At 55.7% G+C, this 17,753-nt stretch overlaps 7 protein-coding genes across 7 annotated transcripts; 3 read left to right on the top strand and 4 right to left on the bottom strand.

Moving 5' to 3' along the window:
- Positions 1–296: 296 nt before the first annotated feature.
- Positions 297–1,286, bottom strand: PHSY_004575 (hypothetical protein; the record flags this gene model as incomplete). The annotated part of the gene is made up of 1 exon (XM_012335188.1): positions 297–1,286. The coding sequence occupies one exon, from the start codon at positions 1,284–1,286 to the stop codon at positions 297–299; it is 990 nt and encodes a 329-aa protein (XP_012190578.1).
- A 775-nt stretch (positions 1,287–2,061) lies between these two features.
- Positions 2,062–2,421, bottom strand: PHSY_004574 (cytokinesis regulator; the record flags this gene model as incomplete). Its single annotated transcript, XM_012335187.1, has 1 exon — positions 2,062–2,421. One exon carries the CDS (start codon positions 2,419–2,421, stop codon positions 2,062–2,064), a length of 360 nt encoding a protein of 119 aa, XP_012190577.1.
- Positions 2,422–2,753: 332 nt separating this feature from the next.
- PHSY_004573 (vacuole protein) lies at positions 2,754–4,889 on the bottom strand (the record flags this gene model as incomplete). The annotated part of the gene is made up of 1 exon (XM_012335186.1): positions 2,754–4,889. One exon carries the CDS (start codon positions 4,887–4,889, stop codon positions 2,754–2,756), a length of 2,136 nt encoding a protein of 711 aa, XP_012190576.1.
- Positions 4,890–7,135: 2,246 nt separating this feature from the next.
- On the top strand, positions 7,136–9,840 carry PHSY_004572 (RNase H domain-containing protein; the record flags this gene model as incomplete). Its single annotated transcript, XM_012335185.1, has 3 exons — positions 7,136–7,247; positions 7,870–8,723; positions 8,803–9,840. The coding sequence occupies 3 exons, from the start codon at positions 7,136–7,138 to the stop codon at positions 9,838–9,840; spliced, it is 2,004 nt and encodes a 667-aa protein (XP_012190575.1).
- Positions 9,841–10,063: 223 nt separating this feature from the next.
- PHSY_004571 (ubiquinone/menaquinone biosynthesis methyltransferase) lies at positions 10,064–12,742 on the top strand (the record flags this gene model as incomplete). The annotated part of the gene is made up of 1 exon (XM_012335184.1): positions 10,064–12,742. The coding sequence occupies one exon, from the start codon at positions 10,064–10,066 to the stop codon at positions 12,740–12,742; it is 2,679 nt and encodes an 892-aa protein (XP_012190574.1).
- Positions 12,743–12,829: 87 nt separating this feature from the next.
- On the bottom strand, positions 12,830–13,966 carry PHSY_004570 (hypothetical protein; the record flags this gene model as incomplete). Its single annotated transcript, XM_012335183.1, has 1 exon — positions 12,830–13,966. The coding sequence occupies one exon, from the start codon at positions 13,964–13,966 to the stop codon at positions 12,830–12,832; it is 1,137 nt and encodes a 378-aa protein (XP_012190573.1).
- Positions 13,967–14,274: 308 nt separating this feature from the next.
- PHSY_004569 (hypothetical protein) lies at positions 14,275–17,751 on the top strand (the record flags this gene model as incomplete). The annotated part of the gene is made up of 1 exon (XM_012335182.1): positions 14,275–17,751. One exon carries the CDS (start codon positions 14,275–14,277, stop codon positions 17,749–17,751), a length of 3,477 nt encoding a protein of 1,158 aa, XP_012190572.1.
- Between the last annotated feature and the right edge of the window lie 2 nt (positions 17,752–17,753).

Genomic DNA, 17,753 nt, shown 5'->3' with positions numbered 1-17,753 from the left:
TTCTAGTTTCGACCCTGAACCGCTGCACCAAGTTACCGCGGATCTTACTCACATCGCTTGACTTGAGCGTGTCAGACTGATTGACGTCCAGCTCAGGCAAGCTGTCATCATGTTTGTGCTCATCGCGTCTCTGAATCGGATAGTTCCACATGGCAACCTTGCGACATAATCATTCAATCTAGTAGAAGGAGAGACGTAACCAGATACATGCAATTGAAAAAAAAGGTCGAGCCGTGCCTTTGACAGAGCGTGGTGTCCATACGCTTTTCCCCAAAAGCTTCTGTTGGCGTAGCACTTCATGCAGCAACCGTCTTCTTGCTGACTTTGAGGATCTGGCGAGTCCAAACCTCAAAGTAGTCCCTAAAGTAGAAGAGCAGCGCCTGGGCAAGCACAGCCTTGGTGATCTGAGCCTGCATGCCCTGGTACCATCCGAGGATACCCTTCTCCTTTGCAATCTGCGTAAGACAGTCGATGGCACCCGTGTACTTTGTGTTCTTGGCCTGCAAGCGGATCTTGCTCAAGATGTATGGGAACGTGACCACGGTGGCCAAGGTCTTGGAGAGCGCTCCGACGAGGAACGACTTGCCCGGTGTCATCTTTCCGTCCAGCGACGAGGCGAGGATGATGGTCTTGACACGTTCAAACACACCGTACGTGATGGCTGGGTTGACCGTCAGCACCAGCGAAGGCTTGAGTCCGCGCCAGAGACCCGTGACACCGTCTTGCTTGAGAATGTCCTTGGCAACGCCCAAGAAGCTCTCGTCCACTGGCTTGCCGTCCTTCGAGCTCTCGGACGAGCCCAGCTGCTGCCGCGTGGCGATCACGCTGACAGGGATGGTGAAGATCTGAGCAAGCGCACCAGCAATGGCGCCCATCACAAGCTCGGCAGCCGTGCTCATGACAGCGACACCCGACGCACTTCGCTTGGCCAGTCGGTTCTGGTAGAGCGTGCGAACCACCGAGTACCAGTAGAAGTAAGCGAAGCCCGTCGAGAACGTGTTGACCATGCTCGCGCCAAAGCCCTTGTACAGGCCGGCAGCACCTTCCTTGCTGCGGATGATGTGGAGGATGCCCTTGATCATGCCTACATTCTTGGGCACAGTGATGATGGTTTTGGAGGGATCCTTAGGGTCGCGCGCCTCCTTGCCGGCAACCACTGCAGAGCTCTCACCGGCTTGAATTCGCGTCTTGACTGTGTCGAGCGGGTAGATGACAGCATTGGAAAAGACGCCACCGAGTGCGCCGGCAAGCGCCTGGCCGAACGGCGTGAGGGGTTCTTCTGCCATGGCGATGTATGTGTGTACCTGTTGCGCCGGACTAGGGAAGGCGGGTCGAAAAGCAGAGTTCGAGGCGAGGCTGGATGGGGTCCGCAAAAGGGGTTTCGAGAGAACGGCCGGTCTACAGAAGGACCAAAGATAGCGATAACAGTGTCGGTACTTGACCTCGCAGATGTACAGCTATCAAGAGGGAGACCAGATGAGGATGAAGTGAGCCGTTCGTCGTTTGATGTCGGCCTCGTGCGATAAGACGGCAACCTAATGGTATCAGATATGGAGCGGAGCGTTGCTCGGGCAGGTGTCCGTATTGGTGGGTAGCAAGGCGACTACGGAGCAATTGCGGTGATTGTCCGTCCGCCAGGAATCAGCTCAGGGAGTTGCTAGCAGCAGGTGTTGGTGGTGACAATCAAAGGTAACGATTGAAGCAAGTTTGATAGTCGACAAGACCGAGGTGCACAGACAGGTTCAAGCGTGGCAGGAAGATTCCGATTTGCGGCACTTGCACACAGCAAAGCGATGATGCAGCGAATTCAAAGCCGCTCGCGTCCGTCCGTCCGTCCATCTTGTCTGGTTGCTCGTCATGATAACTGATCCTGTGATTTTGCGGGAGCCCCGTACGGCTTAATTTTTGTTGCCGTCACAGACCGGACAAATGGCCCAAAGGCTTCACCGGCTTGGGCAGTCGGACAGTCTCGCATTTTCGCGATAGCCGGTCTCCCTTGATGCATCCATCGGTCACTCATCCGGCTGAATCACAACAAAAAGAAAAAGAAAAGGAAAGGATTCATTCATTTCCGATGACCATTTCCTGCGCTCCTTCCCCGCTCGAGCGTTGTTGAAATTCTCCACCTTTTCCGTTCCGGCAAGGTGAAAAAGCGAGTGCCGGGTGTACATCGTCTCTGCGAAGTACTGTTCCGCTGTCTATGATCGAAGATGCGACATCTATAGAGTTACGGGGGAGCTCCATGCTATCCTTGGCCTGATCTACGATGGCATTGAGTTGTAGCACTCGGTGCGAGGTGCACGTTCGTCGGGCAGCTTGTGCTCGAGCACGATCTGTGCCGGACCAGCAGCAAAAGTCATTCTGTGAAACCGCTTTTCCGGCCAGACGAGCCGATTCCCGCCCGAGCCCAGCAATTTGCATCCACGTTCAATCGGCCGAAAACAAGATGCAGCCAGCGATCCGCTGCTAACACTTGATATTCACCCGTTCCCTTTCCTTGTTCGGTCAGGGTCACCTTTGTTCGCGACTCGCGGTCCTCTTATCACGTAAAGTTGGACGAAGGGCACTCATACACAGACATGCCTTCACACGCTGACTTGGTTGGACTTGATATGTCTTTGGTGTGAAATGCGACTGGCATATTCATGCCGAGACTGATGCGAATGCGAACAGAGACTGGAAAAGAGCGATGAGAATCTATCAAGATGCGAATGTCCGAACGCAGCGGGGCAAATGTAGGGCGACTAGCAACATCAATAGCCCTGATGAGACGATTGTTGTCGATAAGGATCAGTATGCCTGTACTGCTCTGCATGCTGGAATTCCGGTTGGTTCGGATGCGACCATTGGTCCGCATACCCATGCTGAGAGCCGTGGTACTGATCGTAGCCACCGCCACTGTGGCCGTCGACTTGATACTGCTGATGATGATGCTGTTGCAACTGGTACGCATCACCGCCTGCGTGGGTGGGATAGTCACTCATCATGTAGCTATGCCGTTGCTCGGCCGTGATGTCCGGCGAAGGCTCGTGCGAGTGGTAGTAGGCATCATAGACATCGTCCAGACCACCGACGCTGGTGCTCGGACTATGCGACGACGAGTTGGCGCCCGATCTCGCTCCATTGCTGTTGCTGTACCGGCCCGGGTGCAGCTCCCCGCCAAAGCCATCCGTGCCGTATCCGACGGCGAGATGGCCGTTGCTGCCTTGGTGTACTGTGCTCGCGGGGGCAGCAGATACCTCAACAGCAGGTGTAGCACGATCGTATCCACCCTGTCCGTTGTATGGTGCATATGTCGAAATGTCAGGCGCTGGTGGTGGCGGGTAGTCGAGTCCGTCGACGCCGTGCGTGTTCTGCGGTGGTGGGTAGTCCAGCCCTTGCGATCCGTACGGCGTGTCCTTATGCGTGCCAGATGCATCCATGCGAGGACTCTGTCTGCCGTACAGGTCAAAGGCATCCGCACTTGCGCCATGTTCCTGAGACATGCCCCCGTTGCTGGCATCCAGCAGTGCTCGATGACCCGACGCGGGGTTGTTGCTGCTATAGGGATCCATGTGAGGCTGCGAAGAAGGCGGTGCGGGCGAGACTCTGCCCGGACCACCACCGACGCGCTGAGCAAACAGCATCGGACTGGTGCCGATAGGACCCATGCGGTCCGCCATTGCATCAAAGGCCGAGTGCGACATGCCCGGCGCAAAGTCGTTGCCCGCCGGGCCAGCATTCGAGACCAGATTGGCCGTGCTGGCGTACTCGGGCTTGTCGTAGCCGAGGCTGTGGGACGAGGGAGCGTTGACGCCGTAGAAGTGCGACGGCCCAACACCTGGCGATTGATATCCTGGCACACCTGGCTGGCCGTAATAGCCTGCGCCGTTGCCCTGTATGGAGCTTCCGACGCTGTTGGTACGTTGCAAGGCTGCAGACTTGACGGGCTTCTCGTCGTTAAGCAGATCGATGTCGACCGTCGGCAAAGTAGGCTGTGCCATCGCCTGTCCGACCATCTGACCTTTCTTGTTCATGAGATGCGAAAAGTCGCCCGCAGCCTCCTTGCGAGCGATCTCGGCAACCTTGGCGAGACGCTGCTTTTTCTTGAGATGAACGAGTTCCGTGACACGCTTGTCCACCTTGTGGCAGCAGTACTCCTTGAGGTTGCCCTTGATGTAGCAGAGAAGCGGGATGTAGGCGATACCAGCCAGCATAAGCAGGATGATCGAACCGGCAAACACAGCGACGGTGAAAAGCATCGAGAGGATCATGATGCCTGTAAAGATGTTGCCCTCATAGTAGTCGTACGGGTTCGTGCTCCAGTTGGCGAACGAACCGAGACCGTAGAGTGTGAAAAAGTTGATGACCTGACGCGGACCATCGGCGACGAGCAAACGCTTCCAGCCCTTGAAGGTGAAGAAAATGAAGAAAGCCAGCTCGTCCTTCTTCTTTTTGCTGTCATTGATGTGGTCGAAGAAGCAAAAGTGATCGTAGCTGCGCAGAGAGTAGTAGTTGTTGGCCATGACGTTGGTGTAGGCGTAGCTGATGTCGCGGCTCTTGACGATGGCGCGCGACTTGTGTGCCTCGTAGGCGAGCAAGAGGAAGGAAAAGATGATGCATCCGCTAAAGATCCAACGACCGTACGAGATGGGAACGCGGAAGTTGTTCTGCGGATCATTTTGCACCTTGTCGTAGAGACTGCCGCTGAAATGACCGAAGGCTAACAGCGTGACGGCGGTGTAGATGTCGGCAACGTACACTGCGAACGACTTGACCACCATGATGAAGAGAAAGACGTACTTGAATTGTTGAAAGCATCCATTGTTGCGAAAGTCACGAACGTCGATAAAGTCAAACTTGTGATCGGGTACCTCTTCGCGCTTCCAGCTGGCGCTCCCACAGCACATTGTGGACAAGAAATGGAGCGAAGTCTCGACAGCAAGTCAGCTTGCCGCTCCAAGGATGAGTGGTGCGGTGCTGATAGAGCGTGCTCAAGCGCAGAATCGATGCGCTTGAACGAGGTGCTTGCTTGCAGCAAAGATGGCCGGCAACTTTGCGAGGTCGCGCTTGTAGAAAGAAAGTGCGTGGCGAGCCGGTCGCCTGTGTCCAGTAGGGAGCGCGATTGAGGATGAGGTGCCGAAAGGATGAATGTGAACTGCCTCAATTAAATTGGCATTGCTGGTCGCCAAAACAAGTGGATACAAGCGAAAAATAGACGAGGATATGGCGGGAGGCGGGAAAACAAAGACAGCAGCGCTTTACGAGCGATGAATCAACCAGATGGGAAGCGATGCCGTTGTGGCTGCAATTGAAAGAGTGTCGGATGGATTGGGATGCAATGTAGAGCAGATGGTGTGTCGTGCGCAGCGAAAGTGGAGGTATCAGTAGAGCAAGAAGAAGAGAGAGTGAGATGATGGAGAGGAGCGATGAGATGGGCTTGAACGATGGTGTGACGAAAGATACGATGGACGTCGCGAGATGGAATCCGAGGTCCAAGTGTTGGTTTCAGGAAGTGGCTGTCAACAAAAAGCCTCTCGCCTTCGAAACGTCTGCATGCTCTTGGAGCCGAAGCTAATTTTCCACATGAAGTCGGATCATCGATCTGCAGTCCCTGCGCTCGGCGATTTGATCTGCTTGCTCGCTAAGTTGTCACTGCTAAGCATCAACAGAAAGGGCAATACTGCATAGGAAAGGAAAACCGATAAAATGGCCTGCACTCGGCGTTCTTTCAGCGCCATGCTCGTGGCATTTGCGTGTGTGCTTCGTGTGTGTTTTTTCCATCACGAGGCGGGACAGGGACGCGTTGGCCGCGAACCCAGAAAACAGTAAGTTTATGAGAAAACGGCCTAACATTTTACTTCAAACTGGATACATACGGCCGAGTGACACTAGAACGTAATTTCCCACGTTGCATCACTGTGGAGCAGCAGCCACGCTGTCGGGCTAGCATTCAGAAAGGCTGGTCGACGGGGGTGTCAAGAGCGACAAAGATCTTGATCTTGACACTTGAAAGCTTGTCTCGCTCCGAACCCAGCGATGAGTGAATCGCTTCCGGCCAGCACGTTTTGATCGCACAAGGTCGAGGAGAAATGATACGGATAACCAATTCTTAGCGATAAGATACGGTCTAGCCATCCCGACGGCTGATGGTGCCGATCCGGGTTGATCCAAAACGACAAGCGAGGTCCCCACGAATTTTCCGTCTCATGAGGAAGACTGGCTGTGTTTGCCTGCTCGCGATTATTTATCTTATGGCAGGGCCAAGCTGCTTTCCCAACGCGCATTGCAGCTGCTCGACTCGAATGGACGCAGAGCGCCTTGTCTCAAGCATACGACATGACGAATCATATATACATTTGAGGTGTCAATAGATGCTTGGGATGACCACCGCTACGGTCGAGTTGCATGGGCACTCCATTTTGCCCGGACAGTTGACCGATGGACGAGAAACGTGCACACAATCTCGCTTGCACCTATACGCCATCGCTGCAATTCCAGTGAAATATGGCGTCGACGGCGATTGAGACCAGGACAGCCCGTTGTACCTTTTGGCGCCTTTCACAGTTTGTCAAAGGAACTTTGATTCCGGTCATCGGATCATGCGTCCATTGTACAAGGTGATCGGGAGTGGTCACGAGTCGTTCAAGTCGCTCGCACATGGATTCTGAGTACAGAACTTTTATTCATTTACATATCGTATGAATGAGAGAAATTCATATTCTTGGCGAATCGGACCTCGAAGCGGCGAAATGCGGTGAGCTGCGACGGCAAGGGCTTCGACGCCCACTCTGGCTCGTCCCGGGCTAAAGAGCGGTTTCGGCCTTCGAATTTGGCGAGGCGGCCACGTTCTGAATAAATAAATTTCGATTGATCCCATCATATGGTAGTTGACAATGACGTCGCCTTGTCAGTAATGACCAGATGACGCTAATGCTACGGCCGGACCGTATCACTGTCATCTACACCACAGTCCACATAGAGACGAAGGAGAGTGCAAGCATGCTTTTGACACTCGTGACGTGACCAGGTTCGGTGCTAGTCAAAAAAAGTATAGAGCACGCGACAGCCATGAGATGTCAAGTCGGCGGTCTCCCATTGTCACCACTACACCGGCGCCCTTGGACGTGCTGGAGCGGAGGAAACGACAATCAGCATGATTACCGTTTCATTCCTTTCTATTTCCGTCATCAACGTCGGTCTTGCTGTGAGCAGAACGTGCAATGATCGCCGGCGTGCTTTCTGGAAGCGCACCGTTGTTAGCCGAGGTGAGCTTTGTGGGAGCAGCACAAAAGAATTTACCAATATACAATTGTAGAGTGTACTCAATTTTGTGCCGCTGCAGCCAAGCAAAAGGGTTTCGTGTGCATACTCTAGCAGCTCCCACCAGGCACCAAGTGAGTGGAAAGTCGGCGGGCAGAAGCGATTTTCCTACTGGTTCCCGTTTTTGTCTTGGAATATGCATGCAATGAAGGCTGCAGGTGGCTTTGCAGCCTTCGCACTTTTAAACTTTTCCCGCTCCCGACCCTTGTTCTGCTGTCTCACTTTGCCTGATTGAGCTCGAGTAGGAGGAAAGACCGTCTTGGGTGAAGGCTGTCTCAGAGGTCGACTCTTGCTTCTACTTCATCGTACTGGCCGCCTCGCTTCCAGAAAACGGAAACAGACTTGTCGGCGGTTTGGCATTCTCTCTCCCATGCCCAATCTCTTGTGGCGAGGCCATCGCGACCTGTCCTACGTCGTATAAGTCGCTCCCTGGTGTGCCCGCAGAGCGATGTGCTAAAGACGCCTTCCTCTCCCACACCTCTAACCTTGCCATCCGCCACGACCCTAAAAATCGCCATCGATAGTCCCACACCTACCTCACGCTCACGGAACTCTTTGCATCGACAGTTAAACTCAAGTCCCACGTCGGCCCACCCGGTTCATCGGCCTCGCATCCGACTGCAAAATTTGCCTGCAGCACCATGGGAGAACGCACGTCGAGCTTGTTTGCCAAGTTGACGCTCAAGTCGAAGCGTCAACTTGCCGCGACCCCTTCGAATGCCGCTGCTGCTGCTGCTGCATCATCGTCCTCGTCGTCGGTTCGCTCTGCTTGCAGCCCCGTCACTACGCCCGAGACGGAATCGCCCACTTCGTTCTCCGGACAGGTCGACTACGGTCTGGGCTACTCGAGCATCCACCACGAACGCTCGCCCAGCTACAACGGCAAACGCTCTAGCAGAGCAAACCTACCACGCCCCATCGAATTCGATCGATACGCATATTCAGAGCCAAACCCTGCCTACCCACAGTCACCGCGCTTAACCCACACTCGCAGTCGTTCTCGATCCGAGAAGCTCAGCCTCGTCCATCCCGAAGAGGATCCGCTCTTTGTCGAGATTGTCGACGGAGCTGCACCGACACCGACCATCCAGTCCACTGTTCGCGCACAATTTCGCGCTGGCACCTTGCCGCCGGGCTACGCTGCTGTCGACCTGGCTCGTCCACAATCTCCCTTCGCCATCAGCAGGTCTGGCTCGCAATCCCACTCTCGAAGTCCACCTGCGCGCATCGCGCCTCGTCGGTGTCACTCCGCAGCCGATCGCGACGGTGTCCACGGCCTTCGCTCAGTTCCCGTCGTTCCACTCGCGCAGAGTGCCGCTCAACTTGACGAAACGCCGATATCATCGTACTATGTTGTCGCGCGTGGCTGGAAGAAGGGTATCTACACAGCAAAGGAGGATGCCGAGCGTCAAATTCGCAACGTAAGTACCGCTCGTTTTTCACAACTTCATTTGCGACTTTCTCTGACTTGTCTCCCGCTCGACTTCATCCATTCTATAGTTTCCAGGCCCTTTGATACAACAGTTCCATGACCGAGCGGCAGCCGAAAGCTTTCTCGACAACCCTGACCGACCCGCTATGCAGCCTTCATCCTTTGACGAATCCGACGAAGAATTTGTGGAAAGAACGAGAATCTTCAAGGGACTCGATCCAAGCAGCGACCTTGCAAAGCGCAGAAGTATTAGCATGAGCGCCGAACGAAGGCAGGCTCAGCGCATGTCTCGTCTTCTCATCGCCACCCACTCGCCCCTCCGTGGTCACAGCTCCACTTTTGCCGCTGCGGCTGCTGCTGTCAATTCGCCTCCGCTCTCTCTGCACAGCATGTTCTCCGACACGGCTCCCATATCACCCATCGAGGAGCTTGGCGGCGGCTTCGGCAGCATGGCGAACGGAATGACGTTGCTGCCGGTCACGCACCTCGCCAGCGCAATGACTTTCTACGCCCACATCCTCGACTTCATCTGCGTCTCGCACGAGCCAGGACTGCAAGCCGTCATGAGCTCGCCCGCCGCGACTGTCTGTCTGCGCACCATCCCGCCATCTTCTCCCTCGTCGAATGAGCCTGACTTACACAACAATTCGAACGCATCGACTGGCTCAGCTCCGTTTGCCAACGGACGCACTGCTCCACCAACTATATCCCGCATGCATTCGGATCGCACGAATCTCGCTTTACCGCCCACTCCCGAGTCGCCAAGCCTCTCGTCCAAAGATCCAGAGCCGCTCGATCTGCCTCCCGGCAGTATTCCGCTCAGTCAAGCAAATTCCGTCTGGTCTGCGGCAACTGTACTGATTGAGCACGACGGCGCACTAGAAGCGATGCATTCACGCCTCACGGCCAAGCTCAATCAATGGCGAACTGAGCACGGTCAAGATGCGCAGTGCACACAGCGTCCCGCCCACAGCGCAAAGCTCCTTGGAGGCGTGCGGCAGACCTCTTGGGATGCGCAGGAGCTGCACCTGTGCGACCTGGACGGTCATCGTATCATCTACACCACGCCTTTGTCCCGAGGCAGTCCGGACAAGAGCTTATTCTGACAGCGCTTTTGAACTGTATTTGTTCCGCACGCATAGAAGATACCCGAGCAATACACTCTTTGCGCAGCTGTCCCCTTTCTTTGTCCGTTCATCCAGCGTGCTGATGAGCCCTCTGACCAGAAAGAGGAGCGCTTGAGAGACAACATAAGTCCCGCCAACTGACTGCTGACCCCCTTGACTTTTCATCGTCCCTTCCGACCTCCCGCCTTCGGCGCCCACGAAGATGTTTGGCTCGCCAGACGATCGCAGCTGCGTCAGCCACAGCAGCGAAACGTCCATGCCGACCATCTCTGACAGCGACTTTGTCCGCGATGCTAAGCAGATTCACTGGCAATCACGTCCCGATCTCAAGGATGCCGCGGCTGGAGCATCTCTGCCTCCACACAGCTTTGATAGCTTGATTCAGCCTGATGCTGGATCTTCAAATTCCGGAAAGGGTGTCGGCAATGTCAAGGCGAAGATGAAAGCGGTGGCGAGGTTTTTGACTTTCACGTCAAAGCATCGCCCACCGTCTAGCGAGCCTTCGGTTGATGCTGTTGCGCCTGTTGGCGAAACAAAGGTCCCTATCGCAGAGCCGTGTCTGCCGAGAAGCATCGTTACTCCGACTCGCGAGGACCGAAAGAATCAACAACGAGCGACTCGTAACGACAATTCCAAGCCGACAGCAGGAGATCGTCCTCAGTATGGTGCTTCCAATCCAGCGACTAAAGATGGATTTCAGACGATGGCTGAAGGAACCAAAGCAAAGCCTGTCATTGAAAGTTTGCCGGAACGACTCGATTCTCAACACGACCTGATGAGCCGACCGCCACCTCCTCCGCCACTCGATGCCGGTGCGATCAAGTCTGATGCTGGATCGGTGAAGACATTCTCAACGCCCGTTCCTCCAATGACAGCCATGTTGGCAAAGAAAAGGTATCCTCGCGTACCCGAGACGCCACTCCTCTTTCCGCCTCGAGAACAGCAACCAGTCCGCATTGCCACACCTCATCCTATCCGACCAGCCGCCGTTCGTGTGGCCAGTCGTCCTCTGCCGCCTACACCAGCTCTTGCTGCGCTGTCCGCTGATCGACTCCAGAAACCACTTATGGGGTTGGGCTTATCCGTCGACCCGCAGAACGCCTCTCAACTGGAGAAGCTCATCGACGCCATGCCGCACCTTCGACGCTTTCCATACCTTCGACGAGGGAAAGATGCCCTCGATGCAAACCACCTAGCTTCTGAATTGGAAAGCCTCGTTTCGTTCCACTCCGAGCGTCGCTCCGTCCGCCAGGCCACATCGATTGCCTCTTCGATCACCGCAGCCGAGATCGCTGATAGCAGTAGGGAGGCGGTCTGCCACTGGCGGCCCGACCCTGAATCGCCTCACCCCGCTGTTCATTTCAACACACGTGAGTCGATCAAAGCCGCCAACCCAACAGCTAGCTCCCTTTGCGTAGAGGAAAGCAGCGAGGAAACAGAGTCCGTGAGAAGGATCCAACACTGGAGGGTGCAAATCACACAAGCACCCAGCGTCTTGTCGAAAGTCGCATCGGCCCATTCTCGTTTTTTGGGTACTGATGATGTGTCGTCTCATCTGACTTCGGTCAGCAGGAGTCCGCTGTCGAAGGAGAGTGGAGAGCAGGACGCAGAGATTACGCCGACGATGAAGGCCAGGCGAGTGGTCGGTCGTGATGTCGCCAAGTTGCTTGAACCGAAAACTTCGCCCAGGAGCGTCAAATCGAACGGCAAAGCACACCACCACCAGCAACCAAACCCTGACCAAGGGCAGCTTGGGACACAGCACATCGCTCGACTCTCCGACTCTCAATTCGATCGTCTCGCTCGAGCCTCCGAAGGTACACTACCGTCATCCCGCTCCGCACCTGTTCCTCGCGAGCTTCCCCTCGACAACAGCCACCTTCAGCCTTCGGCACCACCGAACACACCTGCTCGTCAAAGCAACAGCGTGGACGACGACCGCCGTACATCGCTCGAAGCACCACCCACCACCGTGTCCGTACTCGAACAGAAAGCGACGCAACACCTCAACACGCTCGACTTGATGATTCGTAGTCATCCGGAAAAGATGGTGAAGATCTTCAAGGAGAGGCCTGGGTTGATGTTGGTCGTTCTGCTGAGGTGCAAAGTGGAAGACAGGATCGATAATCCATATGGTAAAGTGGAGAAGGTCGTGGCTCCGTTGGTGGATGTGGGTATCTCTGAAACGAAAAAGGACGTCCCGAAGAAGACCGCTGAGGAGGTCTGTTTGGGACTTATCGAGGAGAGCTTACTCGATCTGCGCTTCGACAGCCACACCACCGCGAACGGCGGACCACGAGTCACACTTGACGGCTTGTCCACCTCGCAGCAGCAGGCCGAAGTAACGAGCACGCCCAGCATCGTCATCTCTCAGCACACTGGACGCCTGACTCCGACACCTTCGGCCCCTTCACCCAGTAAAGACATATCGTCGACCCCCAATCCCACGAGCTTCAGCCATGACTCTGTCAACGTCAACGCCGACATCATGCTCGCGGAACTGGATTCACGAAGCAATGCAGCTCTCGGCTCAGTGGTCGATCGTCTCCAGCGAACCGGTGAACTGTGCGCTGTGCAGCAGTCGCTCGTTGCGCTTGAACAAAAGATGATGAACACCAACAACAGTTGCAGTCGCTTGGGGGAGCGGTTGAGTGTGGTAAGGTTCGCTGACGTCAAAAAGAGTCGTGGAGATTGGATCGGGACTGACTTTCTCCTTTTTGACTTGATCTGGCGACATACAGCTCGAACAGATGGTGCTTTCGCGCATCAACACCCCGAACACCACAGCTTCCTTCTTCAACGTGTAGACGTCAAACACACTGGTCTGCACAACGATGACCTTGGCAGAAATCAGACCCGCATTTCAATACAAGACAGATGATCCATGAAGATGTGCAGCATTCGAAATCGAGTGTGCGAAAGACATTCAAACCTCATGGCGCGACAAAGTGCAGCGATACCCCTGAGCTCAAGGATCGATTTCCCCCAATAGCAGCGTTGTATCCGTCGAGCAGCTGACCACCACCGGCTCCCTCGGATGAAACACCGCAGCCGTGCACGTCCCCCGGTGTCCCGGCAGCTTGTACAGTATCGACGAGCTCTCCACATCCCATATCGTACACGTCCTATCCGCCCCACCCGCCACGACCTTCTCGCCATCCGCACTCCACCCAGCCTTGATGAGCAGATTCTCGAACCCGCCAAATGTCGTTCCCCGAAGCGTCCTGTAGAGTCTTGGGTTGGAGGCGTTCGAATTGGGATCCGAGGGATTCGGTTCCGGTGCAAAAGGTCGGATGTCCCAGATGCGAAGTGAATCGTCGAACGACGTCGAGAGGATGTGCGACCCTGACGGTGAGAGTGAGATCGAAGTGATGGTGTCCATGTGACCGCGTAGGGTGAGAGCGATAGCTTTGCGTGTCAAGTCGTAGATGTGGATCTGGTTGTCGATGCCACCAACGTAGATCTGGCTCGAATCCTCCGAAAACGCAACCGCTGTCACCGGATAGCCGACATCCAACACATCCAACGGCTCCTTGGCCTGCGGATCCCAGATCATGATCCTCCCATCATCCGACGCGGACACCAACAGTTCCGGTCCAGACCTCGTCACTGAAACGCAATTGACAACCGCACGATGCCCCCTCAACCGTCTCTGCTTTTCGCCCGTCGTCGAATCCCACACGATCACCGTCCCATCTGCAGACCCCGAGTACAGCGCATCGTTGATCGTGTTGCTGAAGCAGAGGCATGTGACAGCTTTGGAATGACCTTTGAGCTGACCAATGTTGGCGCATTCGCCGTAGACGCTCCATATCGAGATGGTGCGGTCGGCGGAAGCTGCTGCGATACGAGAACCGTCGCGCGAGAACTTGACGTCTAGGACCTCGGAAGTGTGTGCACCGGTCAGGCCGAGGATGGGATGGCTGAGGGACGAGGTTCGTTTGACGGAACGGATGAGACCTTTTTCTTGACCGTTTTGGGACGAGGCGATGGCGATCTGTTGGGAGGAGCTAGAAAAGTCATCATCGCCGGCTTGCCTTTGACGCTTGACAAGGGCTGCTTCGCGGTAGGAGATTGGTGTGGATGTTTTGCGTTTCTCCGCCATGTTTCCGGTGGTGAAGAAGGGTAGGGCAAGCGAAGGAGGAGCGGTGGTTGGTTGGGAAGGTCTCTCGGAGTGAAATGTCAAAATGCGCTGTAGAACGTCAAACAAGCGAGGCGAGTGGAGAAATCCGACTTCCGCTGCTTGACCTGTGACCCGATGATCGGGCCTCCACTCGACAATTCTTCTGTGCGACTCAGCCGCACTTTTTGGAGTGACTTGGTTCTTCTTCTTCTTGTGCTTTACCCTCCAACTTGACCTATTTCGTACAGCAAGGTGCAAGTCAGACTGCTCATCGATTCGTCATCGACACCATGGCATCGGACGGGAAACATTTCAGCTCGCACAACGTGCGCTGCTGCACACTCATCGGCCACGTCGATCATGGCAAGTCCTCCTTCGCCGACTCGTTGCTCGCCGCCAACAACATCATTTCAGCGCGTATGGCCGGTCAGATTCGCTATCTCGATTCAAGAGAGGATGAACAGGAACGAGGCATCACCATGGAAGCATCTGCCGTGTCGCTTTCCGTGAAAATGCGTGTCCACGACCCTACAAAGGGCTGGGATCCGGACAACCTCCCGCCGATTCAGGACTTTATGATCAACCTCATCGACACTCCGGGACACGTCGACTTCTCGTCCGAGGTATCCACGGCTTCGAGATTGTGCGATGGTGCGCTTCTTATCGTCGATGTAGTCGAGGGAGTCTGCGCGCAGACCGTCACGGTGCTGCGTCAAGCGTGGCAGGACGGTCTGGAGCCCATCTTGGTCATCAACAAGGTCGATCGACTCATCACCGAACTCAAGCTCTCGCCCAACGAAGCGTATCACCACCTCATACAAGTCATCGAACAGGTCAATGCCGTCGTAGGATCATTCTTCGCTTCGGCGCGTATGGACGACGACGAGCGTTGGCACGAAGAACGAGAGAAACGCATCGCAGCCCGCAGACAAGCTAAGAACGACTCGATCGCTGCTTCCACCGCCAATGATACCGACGCTGCCGACGACGACGCTCAGGATCAGGATCGCGAAGAGAGAGACGACGAAGATATCTACTTCGACCCCTCCAAAGGCAACGTCATCTTCGCCTCAGCCATGGACAACTGGGCCTTCCGTCTCGAACGCTTCGCCATGCTCTACGCCAAAAAGATGGGCATTCAGGAGTCAAAATTGCGCAAGGTGCTGTGGGGCGACTTTTACTTTGACCCCAAAACCAAGCGTGTGCTCAGTCAAAAGCAAAAGGAGAAGGAGAAGCGTCCACTCAAACCCATGTTTGTTCAATTTGTTCTCGAAAACATCTGGTCCGTCTACGACGCCGTCGTGGAGAACAGAGACCAGGACAAGATCGAAAAGATCGTATCTTCTCTCAACCTCAAGGTGCATCCCCGCGACCTCAAGTCCAAAGATGCACCCACACTCATCAAGGCTATTGTCAGCCAATGGCTGCCGCTCGCAAGCTGTGCATTCGCTGCGATCATCTATGTCATCCCGGCAACGAGCAAAGCACAGGCAAAGAGGATCCCGATGATGCTTAATCCAGACATGAGCTACTTCGACCGAGGCAACTACAAAGCAAAGACGACGTTGGAGGAGCATTTGATGAATGCCGAGATCGGACCCAAGTCGAATCGCGTAGCATACGTCAGCAAGATGTTCGCGGTCAAGAAGCATGACTTGCCGGAGGCGAAGAAGGCGCCTCTGACTGCAGAGCAGATGAGAGAGCGCGCAAAGGAGAGCAGGGAGCGTCAGAACGCGGTGAGGGCCGCTTTGGCTGCTACAGGTGCTTCCATGGAAGGTGCTTCCGATGAGAAGCCCGCGGAGGCCAACGGAACGAGTCTCGAGGAGGCCGAGGCACAGCGCGCTGCTCGAGCTCAGCGTGAGGCGGAAGCACAAGCAGAAAAGGACGCGCAGAAGGCCGACGAGGAGGACGAGGAGCAAGGATCGGACGAAGTCGTGCTCGGCTTCGCCCGTCTCTATTCCGGCACACTCCGCGTCGGTCAGTGGATGTACGCGCTCCTACCCAAGTACAACACCTCACTCCCGCCGTCCCACGCTGCGAACGTCAAGCACATCAAGGCGATCCCGCTCGAAGCGCTCTACATGATCATGGGTCGCGACCTCGTAGCTGTCAACGAGGTTCCCGCTGGCAACGTCTTTGCCATCCGCGGAATGGAAGGTCGTGTCCTGCGAAACGCCACGCTCTGCTCCCCCTCCCTCGTCCAGTCCTACCCTATTGAGCGTCACACCGACCCGACATCGATCGATGCCACCATGGCTTCCAACACGTTCGTCAATCTGGCAGGCATCAACATGCTCTCCGCGCCCATCGTTCGCGTCGCACTCGAACCGACGAATCCGCAGGACATGCCGAAACTCGTCGAGGGACTCAAGCTGCTCAACCAGGCAGATCCATGCGTCGAGTCGCTGGTGCAGGATACGGGAGAGCACGTCATCCTCACAGCGGGCGAGTTGCACCTCGAACGTTGCTTGAAGGATCTGAGAGAACGATTTGCGAAATGCGAAATTCAGGTCAGTCCGCCGCTGGTGCCGTTCAGAGAGACGTGCGTTAGGGCTCCCGAGATGCCGCCCCCGAAGATCGAGGGTGCAGCTCGTGGAACGGCCGAGGGGAGTGTTGCCAATGGAGTGGTTTCGTATCGTGTTCGAGCGGTTCCGCTGCCGAAACCAGTGGTGGAGTTCCTGCTGGCAAACACGCAGACGCTTCGACGGCTGCAGAACAAGAGTGCCTCTGGTGTAGCGGAGGAGGACGTAGATTCGGGGTCGGTGGATGCGGCTGGGTCGCAGGCGAGCAAGACGGTGAGGACGGACAAGTTTTGGACTGCGTTGGAGAGTGTATTGGAGAAATGTGGGCAGGATCGAACGGGTGAAGATTGGCGCGAGGTTGTGGAGAGGATTGTGTCGTTTGGTCCGAGGAGGGTGGGTGCGAATGTGCTGGTGGATCGAACGACGGGGGGAAGTGGAAGGAGCTCGTTGAGGAATCGGACGGATCCCTCGCGTGCGTTGACGAGGCAGTCTTCGGGATTGGCTACGCCGTCGTCGCATGCGGCCAACGGGAACGAAGCGGACAAGCTCACGGATGCATTGCACAAGATCTCGCTGGAGGAAGGTGAGCAGCAGCGGACGACGATCAATTCTGCCGCTCTGAACGAGAGTCTCGATTCAGGTTTCCAGATGGCGACATCCTCCGGTCCGCTCTGCGCCGAGCCCATGCAAGGTCTCGCCTTCTTCCTCGAATCCATCACTCTCACTCCCACCTCTTCCACCACTCTCTCCTCCGTCACGGGCCCTCTTATGTCGACCTTCCGCGAAAGCTGCAAATCCGGCCTTCTCGACTGGTCACCCCGCCTCATGCTCGCCATGTACAGCTGCGACATCCAAGCCTCCACCGAAGTCCTCGGAAAAGTCCACGCCGTCCTCTCCAAACGTCGCGGCAAGATCATCAGCGAAGAGATGAAGGAAGGCACCTCGTTCTTCACCGTCGGCTCGCTGCTACCCGTGGTGGAGAGCTTCGGCTTCGCAGACGAGATCAGGAAGAGGACCAGCGGCGCTGCTAGTCCCCAGCTCATCTTCAAAGGCTTTGAGCTCTTCGATCTCGATCCCTTCTGGGTTCCAAGGACGGAGGAGGAGTTGGAGGATCTCGGAGAAAAGGGCGATAGGGAAAATGTGGCGAAAAGATACATGGATGGGGTGAGGAAGAGGAAGGGTTTGTTCGTCACGCAGAGGATCGTGGAGAATGCCGAGAAGCAGAGGACGCTGAAGTCGAATTGAAG

The sequence above is a fragment of the Pseudozyma hubeiensis genome, assembly GCF_000403515.1.
Source record: "Pseudozyma hubeiensis SY62 DNA, scaffold: PHS45, whole genome shotgun sequence".
Classification (NCBI taxonomy): domain Eukaryota; kingdom Fungi; phylum Basidiomycota; class Ustilaginomycetes; order Ustilaginales; family Ustilaginaceae; genus Pseudozyma; species Pseudozyma hubeiensis.
The sequence above is the reverse complement of the archived record's forward strand: the minus strand, read 5'-3'. Positions and strand labels throughout refer to the sequence as shown.